At 41.9% G+C, this 12417-nt stretch overlaps 1 protein-coding gene across 8 annotated transcripts in view; it reads right to left on the reverse strand.

Moving 5' to 3' along the window:
• Window positions 1-2776: 2776 nt before the first annotated feature.
• The window catches only part of nectin1b (nectin cell adhesion molecule 1b), a 252864-nt gene continuing 243223 nt past the window's right edge, over window positions 2777-12417 (reverse strand). For 4 of the 8 annotated variants that reach the window (XM_079621250.1, XM_079621254.1, XM_079621251.1 and 1 more), the window contains one exon: window positions 2777-3920. In XM_079621250.1, coding sequence (XP_079477376.1) covers window positions 3684-3920 — 237 coding nt within the window. In that variant the 3' untranslated portion in view covers window positions 2777-3683. The remainder of the gene's footprint in view (window positions 3921-12417) is intronic. The other 4 variants (XM_079621248.1, XM_079621257.1, XM_079621252.1 and 1 more) reach the window with 2 other exon arrangements.

Genomic DNA, 12417 nt, shown 5'->3' on the forward strand with positions numbered 1-12417 from the left:
TTAGTTAATTAATAGTTTATAAACTGTAGTTAATATTAATAGACTGCAGTATATACAAACAGTGAGATCCTCATTCATTGTCACTGTAATTAACAAATTATTATTGTTTAATAAGCTCATATATAAAGAGTTAGATAATGCTTTGTTAACAACTTATTAACCATAAATACTTCTCACTTTAGATTAACCTTTTTCTGACAAAAATGTGCCGTTTTGCACATGTACATTGTATATAATATATCGTGCAGTTTAGTGAAATACATATATATATATTTCAAAACAAGGACATTATTTAGATTTTGTGAGGTTTAATGTTCATCTGCATGATTTTTGTTTCACACATCTGGTACATAAAGTTCATTTTTACATCAAACATAATCCCCATGTAAAAAAGACAAAAAAGTCAAAATGCTTCACATATGGAAGAATAACTAGCAGTGACACATACAATGATTGAGTTCATGTGTTCACAATGACTCAGACGATGATTTTCCTTTTACAAACATGAAGATATATTGTATACATCGCATGTATTAGAAAATATTAACAAAAAAAGCTACAGCTCACGTGTATAAAACAAACTCGGCAGGATTGCAAACATAGAAATTAAGTAAAATAATATTACAATTTCAAAATAAAAGAAAAGAAAAGAAAAACAATTTCATATTATCTGAGGCAGTAGGACAACAAAGAAAAATCAACTAGTGTCAAATAATGCATGATCTTCAGTGTTGAAAATATTAATATTAATAATACATGTGGCAGCAATAATGGAAAATATGTGACATGGGGACAGGGTTTTCTTTCCAGCAATGCGACCCAGGAACCACAGATGATTCTAATGCTACACTAGTACACACAGAAATCAATGCCAGACATAAAGGTGTGCACAGTAGCTAGCTTCACATATTGTAACCTAGCCCATAAACCACTGCAAAAGATAGATTTTTAAAACCAATCCCGAACAACTCTAAGGGTTTCTCTTTTATCACTTGTAACTTTCACATTGAGCACAAACATTGAGCACAAGGTTTTTTTTTTCTTTTCCAGCATATACATTAGACATGGCCTGACAACATGAGCGTCATTCTTGTCAGATGATCTCATTCTTTACAGAGGTCTGGCTGAGGTTGTAAAGAGGGCAGCAGTGATTTTTTCATCGGTTCTTCGTAGGATTCAGGACTGAATGTGACGCTAAATATGCTCTAGAAGGTAACGGCATATTGAGGATCGTTCTCTAAAAAAATACATCAACATATGCTTTTCTTTCAAAAATAGCTTAATAAGGATGAAAGTTGTGGATTGTCCCTGAAAAGGTTTTGTGTAGGTCAACCAGTGAAATGAAATGGTACATTTATAGTAGTTTTAAACAAAAAGCATTCGGACTATTCAGAGATGATGAAAATGAAAGACGTGGACTGCATGTAATCGCATGCGTTTTCAAGGACAACCTACACATATAAATACAGCAGCAACGGAAATCAAAACGCTTTGTCTTTTAACAACGAGCCTTCAAAGAAACAAATTGATACATGAAGGTCATGATTATCTGGATCGCTTGAAATGAGTGTCCTGATGAAAAGTATCCGTTTATCCCTAAATCTTTGATAATACCAAATGTAAACATTTGTGTGGAAGCAAATATAGAACGCTCTATTTCTTTGGTAACTACGAGCAAAAGGAGATGAAAGTGTTTATGTCAGCAAAAATGAAGTTTTACTTTTGACGTTGTGTCGGATGATATCTCATGAGAGGAAGTGAAATAGAGCCCTTTCATTTCTTTGTTTAAAGAAGTGGGAACATTCACATTTCAGATTGTAATAACTTTTTTTTTTTGATACTTGGTACTACTCAGATATCTCAGAGAAAGACGGCACTGCCAATTTACCCATATAATGCTGTTGCAGCAGAATCACTGTAGGGATGTTGTGCCATGTCATAGTTTTGACAAAATGTCATGAGATAAATAAAATGTTATACTTTAACAGTCACTCAACTCAAGCATGTACAACAAGAAGCAAGCAAATATAATCTGATAAATGAAAGAGTTACAATTGATTAATCAAAACAACCAAAAAGGTGACACAAAGTTAAATAAACAGTTCTATCATTATCCATGCCACCTCATGTCATTTCAAACCCGTATGCATTTGTGTTTTTTTTAAGTGGAGCACAAAAAGAGACCTTTTAAATATTGTTCACGCAGCTCTATTCTATGCGCTCTAAAAAAAAACGAAGGTTCCAAAATCACAGCGATGACATTGAAAAAACACTTTTGGTTCCCTTAAAAATATTTTAGCAATCAGCTCCTGAAAGAACATTAAAAAAATCTAAAGAACCTCTTGTGCAATGTTAAGGTTCCATGGATGCTAAAGGTTCTTCGTGGAACCTCCGAGGTCAAAAAGGTGAACAAGCTCCAAAAAACAACAACATAAAAGTACCATGAAACTGGTCCATATTACGTTATTGGTACCTCTATGGAGTTTGGAGAACTTTTAAATAGTGTTTGCACAGCTCTTTTCCACACACGCTCCAAAATGAACAGAAAAAAAAACATTAACTCTATCCCTGTCAGTATTAAAAAAAAAAAAAAAGTTAACAGTCTCCGCCAGCATTTTTGAGAATTTTCACAAAAATGTAATGGCCCCCAGAATATTTTATTGTATATATATATATATATATATATATATATATATATATATATATATATATATATATATATATATATACACATCTGAGCATGCAAAGAAAGAGCAGAGCATCTAAAAAAAAAAAAAAAATGAATAAATCTAGCTTCATGCATTATTTTCTATCAACACTTGACTGTAATTTTCATTAAAAAAACAAATCATATTTTGAACAAAAAGCTGAGAAAAGACCACAAAGTGCATAACCAATGTTTTTATCGATTGTTTCTTCTCTTCTCTTTGTTTTTCTCTCTGAACTCTTTGTTCTAGAGATTCTCTACTCTTTCAGAAAATGTGTAATAGTTAAGGTAGTAACAATGAAAACACGAAAAGCCGGAAAATTACGTCAATGGCGGTGAAAGAGTTAAAAAGAGTATAAAACTCCATATGATGTTGATGGTACCTCTATGGAGTTTGTTGGAGCCTGACAGCCATGATTACTTTGAACTGTCTCTTGGAATAGAGCTGCAAAAATTCCTCTTTTGGCTTCCACGAAAAAAAAATAATCAGCATATACACTTTGAAATATGAGCGTGCATAAATAATGAGAGAATTTTCGGTTGATTATTTCTTGAAATACTGTAAATAGACACTTGGCAGAATAATTGAAATAAAGGAAGGTAAGGTCTAAGAGAGGAAAAGCGAAGGCTGATACCCTGTGTTCAGGAGAAGTGAGGTGTGTTGTTGTGAGAGGAGGGAGGGTGTAGAGTTGTGGTGCGGTGCTTCTAAAATTACAGCACAAGACTAAGGGAACCTAACCACAGCCTCATAGTGAAACATGCAGTGCACAACACACACGGTTTACGGTCCACAAACTACTGACACTTTTATTCATTGTTCCGAGAGACCGCCCGCATCCTGATGTGGCCAGCGCAGGACAACAGTAAAGAGGAAGGAAGTGTTGTTCTCTCCAGGTGTGACTCGTAATAGCTATCCTGTATGGGAAGGGGAACGGAGCTGTCACAGGAGCGTCTCCCAGCTCGGAGGGTCATGGGTTTAGACGGACTGCTCTTTGGGGAAGTTAAATGGGGGTCGGGGGGCAGGAGGGGCGGCGTTGGGCTGGAAGGTGTACATGGGGGTGTTGGTAGGGTGCTGGGTGTAAGGGATCTGGGGAAGGAAGGTAACAGGGGGGTAGGAAGAAGGAGGCGGAGGGTCAACAAATTGTTCCTGGTTGCCCGGGGGATGGCAGCTCACATAGTCAGCTGGGTTCGGTAGCTCTTCGTTCCCAGAGTTCTGTGGAAACAAGCAAATTTAAGCAACCGGTGGAAGATACACTGATATGACAACGTAAAGGCCCTTTCACATGATTCGCACTGAACTGAAATTGTACAACACAAGGCAGATCCAATGATCTTACAACCAATTCGTACGAATTCGTACGATTTGTCTAAACCCCAGTGATGGGTAGGTTTAGGGGCGGTGTCAGGGGTAAGCCATTCATATGAATTCATAAGAATTGGCCAATTCGTAAAATATGTCCGATTTAGCAAAAATCGTACGAATTCGTACCAGAGAGGTAGTATGAATTCGTACGAATTAGCCACCTCGTAAAATACGCCCGAATTGCCGTGAGATCGGGTTGGCAGATCACATATACACACTAATAAACATTCTGTGCAACTTAATACATAGTAACATCATCTGCAACATTTTTCTTGTGGACATGACACTTGTGTTGAAGCCCTGATGTGAGTCATGTGAAAGAACGTTAAACGATAATGAAACAATATCCAGCAATTTTCTTTTCAAAACATGTACAGTATTCATACAGTGTATATAAATAATACAATACACTCTAAAAATATTAGAAAATATAAATATATAAATTATGTATTTAAGATGATCTTGCAGATTATATAAAATTAAGCAACACAGTGAATATCTTAAAGATTTAAATGAAATCAAAGCGATATTTCACCCAACTGTTCACCCTAATGTCATTCCGAACCCTTTAGACTTTCATTCATCTTCGAAATACAAATTATTCTTATTTTTTATGATTTCTGAGAAATTTCTGCCTCTCCAATTGAAAGTTAAATTTAGGAAAAGTATTATCAATCTCTATGTATTTAAAACGATAACTGTTCCGTTCACTTTGCAAAATTTGAAATACACACAGCTTTATAAATATTTTCCTAAATCTCACCCTAAACCTCTCCCTAAACCCACCCATAACTTATTTTCCAAAATTCAGTCTCAGGCCCCGTTTACACGATGGGAAAACGCAGATATTTCTCTGCGTTTTGGCCTGTCATTTACACGAAAACGCCGTTTTTATCCCAGAAAACGATCATTTCTAAAAACTCCGGCCAAAGTGGAGATTTCTGAAAACGCCGGTTATATGTTGTCGTGTCAACTGGGAGAAACGGGGTTTTAGGTTCTCTCTTGTCGATTCTGAGGATTCTGATTGGCTTGCATGGCTTTATCCTTCTCCCTACACTGCCGCCCATAGGTTTAGCATAGTTATAAAGGCGCTCGACGGCGTATTTATGCGGGTTGTGTGCACGATGTTATTATTGAAAACGGAGGGGGAGAAATATTTGTTTCTCTAAATACCCGGCTATGTGTAAATGTGGCCTCAGAAACATTTTGAAAATACTTTGTGAAATGCAAAACCAATGAAATGGCTCAATTGGCGTGGTTCGCCCACAAAGACTCGCCTTACAGAAAGGTCCTTCCATACAGCGTGAATGAACAGGAACCTTCAAGCCTGCTGAGAACTTTTTCAAAAGGCTACTTCACTGCAGAGAAAATGGGTGGAGTTTACGTCTAGCTCCCCCTCGCTAGATTTCCAGCGAGGAAGAGTGAATGTAATTTGGGCCTAATGGGTGGAGCTAGAATATCCAACCACACCCTAACCCTACCCCTACCCACAACTCTATCCCTCCACCCCGTTAGACATCCAGAGAGGTGGAGCTGGACGTCATTTGACTCTGCAGTGAGCACCACTTGACTTTTTCACTTTTCGCTCGATGGAACTGCCCATCATGCACAAACTTCATTGGTTCTGCATGTGTAAACGTCAACCGGGCAGATTTGAATGTACACTATTATATACATCTATAGGCTTCAGTAAACTTCAACAGCAATGGTGATCTCAAATCCGATACAAAGTTGCTCAGATCTGTATTCATATCCAATAAGAGTGGCAAGTGGAACAGAAATCAGGCAAATTTCTCCTGACTTCAACTAGAGGAGAAATAAAATCAAAAAGCTTCTGAGGCACAAGAGAGGCAAAACATTTTCCAGGATATTGTTACGTCCCTGGACGTAATGTGTTATTCATTTTATTATTTCTTTGATTTTTGTCATGTGACTTGTTATTGTGCAGTTCGTTGTCTCTCTCTCTCTCTCTCTCTCTCCCTCTCCTTCTGTGCAGGCTTGATTGGGTTCAGCTGCGGCAGATCACGTTGATGAGCGGGAGTGTTGATATGCTGAGAAAGACGGCAATGCGAGGGAGCTTCTTGGGGCGCGTCGTGGAGCTCCGTTGTCGTTCTGTCCCTCATCTCCTGCCCCAGACATTTGGCTTATTGTTGGAGTTCTAAATGTTGGAGTGTGGTTGTGGCTCGTTCAGTGAGGCTTCCCTGTGTGGGGTTTTCACCATTGAATTATGAGGACATCTGCCTTGTCACTGCCTTGTATCATGAGTTTCTCTTTTTCATTATCTTTTATTTATATTGTCTTGTTATTTAAGCTGTTACTGATTGATATCATTAGGTTGATGTTTAATTAGTTTCCTTTGGAAGCCATAGGGAGGAGGTTGCCATTTTCTTTTCTCTTGAGTAGTTTTCTCCTGTTTATTGTTAGTTAGGGAGTAAGGGAAGACTTTTGTACTTTCTTTGGGGTTTTCTTTTGTTAGGTAAATTATATTTAATTCCCTTTTAGTTAGACCCATTTCTGTTTGTTATTTTGGCTTGAACCCCTCCTGAAGATTCACGCTTCCTGTTATTCATTCATGTGTTAATAAAAAGCTTACTTTTGACACTTTCGTTTTGTAGTATTTGTTTGTGAGCTGGGACAGGAGAAGGGACATATGTATTAATTTAATTGATATGTTGTTTGTCATTGGCATTCCTAACCCTAGACGGGGAGGTCGTGACAATATGCTCTCATTTTCTTTAGAAAGCAAACATTTAAGAATGTTTACTACTACAAGAAGAATACTACTAATAATTCCTGTAATGATAAAATTTCTTTCTGTATTGATAAAAAATGTAATTAAAATGAAGCGTATCAGATGCACGCAGAAAGTGTACGTAAAAGGTGTTCCCTTTCGAGGGAACTCGCGATGCGTCAATGACGCTTTGGGAACACTTCTGCGTGATTGCGTCTGAAGCACTTATGTCAACTAGTCCAATGGCGAGAGTGGGCGTCACGGGCGGTTGACGTGACAACCAGGAAAGGATAAAGGACATCCGGTTTAGAACCGCGCTAGCTTTTGTGCCTCAGCAAAGCGCTCTGTGTCATACTGTCTGTCTTATTTATTGTTGTGTGTCTCAAGCATAGATATTATGGCGAACAAACAACCTTAGGTCGTGTGTTCCTTCCTGCCCTCTGTCTCTACGGGTGGGGATACACACGATGTATGTGTTGTTTGTTTGGAACGGAGCATGTTCGGTCAGCGCTCGAGGGTGCTGACGAGCATTGCGTGTTACTATCGTACTCGCTCCGTTCCCGCTTGTCACTCTTTGAGGAGGGTGTTCAGGCTCGCGTTCCTCGCAGTATCGGCCCCGTGTTGCCGAGGCAGCACGGAGGTTGGTATTGCGGGGTTCGCAAATGGATCTCGCGGAGGGGTTAGAGACGGGCGCCGCCTTTTCTCTGCCTTTACCCGGGGGATCCAGCGCTCTCTCTCTGGGATCGGAAGCCCGCGCCGCGGCTTCTTCCGCCCTGGTTAGAGAGCCCGGTGTTTTAGCAGTCTATCTCTGAGGAGGTAGAGGTGCTGAGCATCGATGCATGTTCACAAGCACAATATATATATGGACAGGAGTATGGGGATCAAACAGCTTTGGATCGCGTGTTCCTCCCTGCACTCGCTTCATTACGAGTGGGGACACACGCGAGTCATGTGTTGTTTGTTTGGGAGTGGAGAATGCACGGTCAGCTCTAGTAAAAGGGGACTGACAGTGTTCATTCATAAATTCCCGACGTGTAACATTTGCACTATCGAGAATTTAGCTCTGCTCCCGATGGCTTTCTTCTCGAGGGAAGAAAGTCATAAAGATTATTTGGCTCGGATCTCGCGTTTGCTGAGGCATCGCGTAGATTACGAGTCTGCAATAATAATGGTGGACTGGCTACGTTCATTCATGAACATTACCGACCTGTGTTCACTATCGGGATTTTCCCCATGCTACTGTTTATTTAAAAGACTGCAATACGAATCCAGTGGACCTTATGCAAATGCAATGCATTGATTAAAGAGATACAGTGTATTGCAAGCTATGAATTTATGATTCTTTTATTGTATGTTGAAACTATTTTTATATATAAGCTATATATAAATATATATATATTCAGCCTTTCATCCAGACTATATTATCTTGTCTGGTTGATTTTGTGCTGTTTGATTCTGAGGAATTAAATAAGTGGGCTGCATTTAAATTTGCTTATCTGACTTTCATTAATTAGATTCATGCATAAGTTCAGCATTTCATCCAGACTGTGTAACTTGTCTGGTTGATCTTTTACATTTAATTTTGAGGAATTATATGGTACAATTATGTGCTGAGCATCGAGTTAAGGGAATTTAATATTCTCAATCTCCTGTGTGCAATGAGTTGGAGTTTATAACTTCGTAAATGGGGCTGCTGGGCGGAGCAGCACTAGCCATTAACAAACTCCTTGTACAGGCAGAGTGCCATTTCCTGTGCTCCCCCTCAGAAAGATTGGGGACCAGAATGGCATTCTCTACAGAAGCCTTTAAAGCAGAAGATGGATCTGAGGACCGTTTTCTGTGAAAAAGGCTTCGGCCAAGGTCCTAATGCCACTGGTGTCAGACCTCTGAGGGGAACCCCGAACGGGGTGAAGCGGTGTACACCTCAGTATACGGTGCCCGCCCCACCTCGGTAACCCTCAGGAGGTCGTTCTGCCAACCCCGCCACCCTTGGTGCCTCGGGGCGCAGCGTTCTCCAGCGAGCACATGGCTCAGTGTCACCACGACACTGTGTCGAACTCGCACCCTCTGAGGGGGGTTCAAAAACTGTCAGTTCGGTCGTTTCCTGCCAGGATGCTTCAGGTCACCGAAGTGGCTGTTACAATAACACCAGTGGCCAGTCTCGAGGGACTGGTACCCTTAGTAGATTTTCTGACAGAGTGGAAGAATCTGCCGAATATATCTCCATGGGTCCTGCAGATAATAGAGAGAGGTTTCAGAATCTAGTTTCTTTCTCCTCCACCTCGTTACAACGGGGTGCTACTCGCGTTAGTACATCCATAGCAGGCTCTGGTAATGGAGCAAGAAGTAGAGTCTCTATTAGCGTATGGAGCTATAGAGGAGGTGTACTCGCCCGACAGAGAATCAGGGTTTTACAGCCGCTACTTTATTGTTCCGAAAAAGGATGGGGGGTTGCGTCCCTTTTTAGATATTCGTCTGTTGTATCGTGCAGTCATGAAACTCAAGTTCAAGATGCTCACACAAACAGATCGTGACTCAAATCAGATCCGAGGACTGGTTTGTCACGATAGATTTAAAAGGCGCTTCCTTCCATCCTTCCTCAACAAAGGAAGTTCCTGTGGTTTTCTTTTGGGGGCAAAGAATACCATTATCGGGTGCTTCCATTCGGTCTAGCTATCACCTCGCATGTTCACGAAGTGCTAGATGCAGCTCTGGCCCCGCCAGGCTGCAGGGCTACGCATTCTGAACTACATCGATGACTGGCTGATTCTGGCGGAATCAGAGCAGTTAGCGGTTCGGCATCGAGATGTCGTCCTCGCTCAGATGAAGAAATTGGGGTTGAGACTCAATGCCAAGAAGAGTGTGCTTTCTCCATTACAGAGAACCACTTTCCTTGGTGTGGTATGGGAATCAGTCACGATGCGAGCCACACTATCGCCCGTTCGTGTAGCTGCTATCCTCACAGCCACAAAAGAGTTGAAGCTAGGTCAGTCACGCACTGTGAAACAGTTTGAGAAACTGTTGGGCCTCATGGCAGCAGCGTCCAATGTGATACCCTTTGGCCTGCTGTACATGAGACCTTTGCAGTGGTGGCTCAGAACCAGAGGGTTCTCCCCGAGGGGAAACCCACTTCGTACGATCAAGATCACGCGGCGGTGTCTCCGCGCCTTGGTTATATGGAGGAAATACTGGTTCCTATCTCACTGAGCAGTCACGCATTATGAAACAGTTCGAGAAACTGTTGGGCCTCATGACAGCAGCGTCCAATGTGATACCCTTTGGCCTGCTGTACATGAGACCTTTGCAGTGGTGGCTCAGAACCAGAGGGTTCTCCCCGAGGGGAAACCCACTTCGTACGATCAAGATCACGCGGCGGTGTCTCCGCGCCTTGGTTATATGGAGGAAATACTGGTTCTTTTCCCAGGTTCCGGTGTTGGGAGCTCTTTGCCATCGAGTTGCTATCTCGACAGATGCTTCCCTCACCGGCTGGGGAGCGGTAATGGGATGCCGCTCATCCCAGGGCCTGTGGAGGAGTCATCATCTTTTTTGGCACATAAATTGCCTGGAGATGATGGCAGTCTTCAATGCGTTGAGACTTTCCTCCCAGACCTGAGGGACCATCATGTGCTTGTCCGTACAGACAACACATCGGTGGTCTCTTACATAAATATGTAGGAGCAGACATCCTGTTGAGGCAGGGGCTGAGGCCCGGGGAATGGAGGCTCCACACTGAGGTGGTGGAGCAGATTTGGGGGGTTTATGACCAGCCACAAGTGGATCTCTTCATGTCTCAGGATACGACGCATGGTCCACTTTGGTTTTCCCTCACACACCCAGCTCCCTTGGGGCTGGACGTTGTGGTATGGACATGGCCGAGGCTACGTCTGTACATCTTTCCCCGATTACTCTGCTCCCAGGAGTTCTGGACCCGGACCCGGTGTCTCTCCTCGACGGCTCTCCCTTGGAGAATCTAGTAAGGAGGGACCTTCGGTCTCAAGTGGATTGGGTGATCTTTCACCCAGCCCAGAGATTTGGATCCTGTGGGTTTGGCCTCTGAGGGGGCCCAACTCATTGACTTCTCTCAACTGAGGTTGTGGAGACCATACTTCACTCCAGAGCTCCCTCCACGAGGAAACTTTATGTATTAAGTGATGGGTATTCACTTCATTTTACGGGTCTTGGACAGTGGGGCCCAGTTTACTGCCCGATTGGTACAGTGCTGGAGTTACTGATGGTTCGTTTTACCGCAGGGTTATCCCCTTCCACACTGAAGGTGTACGTGGCGGCTTTAGTGCCTACCATGTCCCTTTTGGTGGTATTTCCCTGAGGGGTTGTTTCCTCCGTGGTGCTTTTAGATCAGGACAGGAGTATGGCGGCTTATTATATATGTATATATCCCTGTAGGATGTGGTATGCGGCAGGCTGGTCCTCTCCGCTCACATTCGTAAGGTTTTGCTACTTCGACCTGGGCGCTTCCCCAGGTTTTCAAATGCTCTTGTCTTAGTTGTGCAGTATTCACACAGACAGGTTCTGTTTCGTATTCTCGTTCCCAAAGCGTCATTGACGCATCGCGAGTTCCCTCGAAAGGGAACGTCTCAGGTTACGACTGTAACCCTAGTTCCCTGAGAAGGGAACGAGACGATGCGTCACTTTGCCATACTTCCTACATCCCTGTGATCGTTTTGCTTCGGCCCTTTCGAAGCTAGCGCGGTTCTAAACTGGATGTCCTTTATCCTTTCCTGGTCGTCACGTCACCCGCCCGTGACGCCCACTCTCGCCATTGGACTAGTTGACATAAGTGCTTCAGACACAATCACGCAGAAGCGTTCCCAAAGCGTCATTGACGCATCGTCTCGTTCCCTTCTCAGGGAACTAGGGTTACAGTCGTAACCTGAGACGATTTCTGCATATAAAGAGCACACCAAATTAAAGCATGAACTCGTCCTAGATACACAGTGCCAAGAGATTGGGTTGCTTATTCCACCAAATTTGATGAAGACACCCTAAAAATAATCATATGATCAACAAAATAAAAATATCTTAATTTGTGTTTCGAAGATAACGGATGTCTCGTGGGGTTGAAGGGGACTTGAGAGAGTGGATTTGATGACATCATTTAAATGTTTTGGGTGAACTAGCTCTTTAAAAGCATTTCATCAGATTTGATAAATGATTCTTCCTGTGAACGAGAGTGCAAACCTCAGAAGCAAAATGCTGATCAAAAACATAAATATTTAAACAATGAAAAGTCGTCAAAAATGCTGAAACATTTGCTATGTCTTTCACCTCTACCCTGCAAGTTTAATATTTTAAAGTATATTGGTTCCGGTGTCTGATGCCACAAATCCATTTTTCTATTTCTGTTTACAATACTACATTTTGAAATCCAGTGTAGTAGTCTGACACAAACAGCTTATGTATATGTACAGTTAAATTGGAAATAAAACCCACAACTTCTCAGTTAGATGATCAGTGTGACATGTACTCCAATCAAATACAACTCATCATGAAAGTTTATAATTGCTGACAAATCCTGCAAAACAGTTGACAAAGGCCAATCTAGACTTAGCTTCCTGCAACAAGCCAGGAATTACAAAATTGACAAGAATGAAAAAC

Source organism: Phoxinus phoxinus, assembly GCF_949152265.1.
Source record: "Phoxinus phoxinus genome assembly, chromosome: 8".
Lineage (NCBI taxonomy): Eukaryota > Metazoa > Chordata > Actinopteri > Cypriniformes > Leuciscidae > Phoxinus > Phoxinus phoxinus.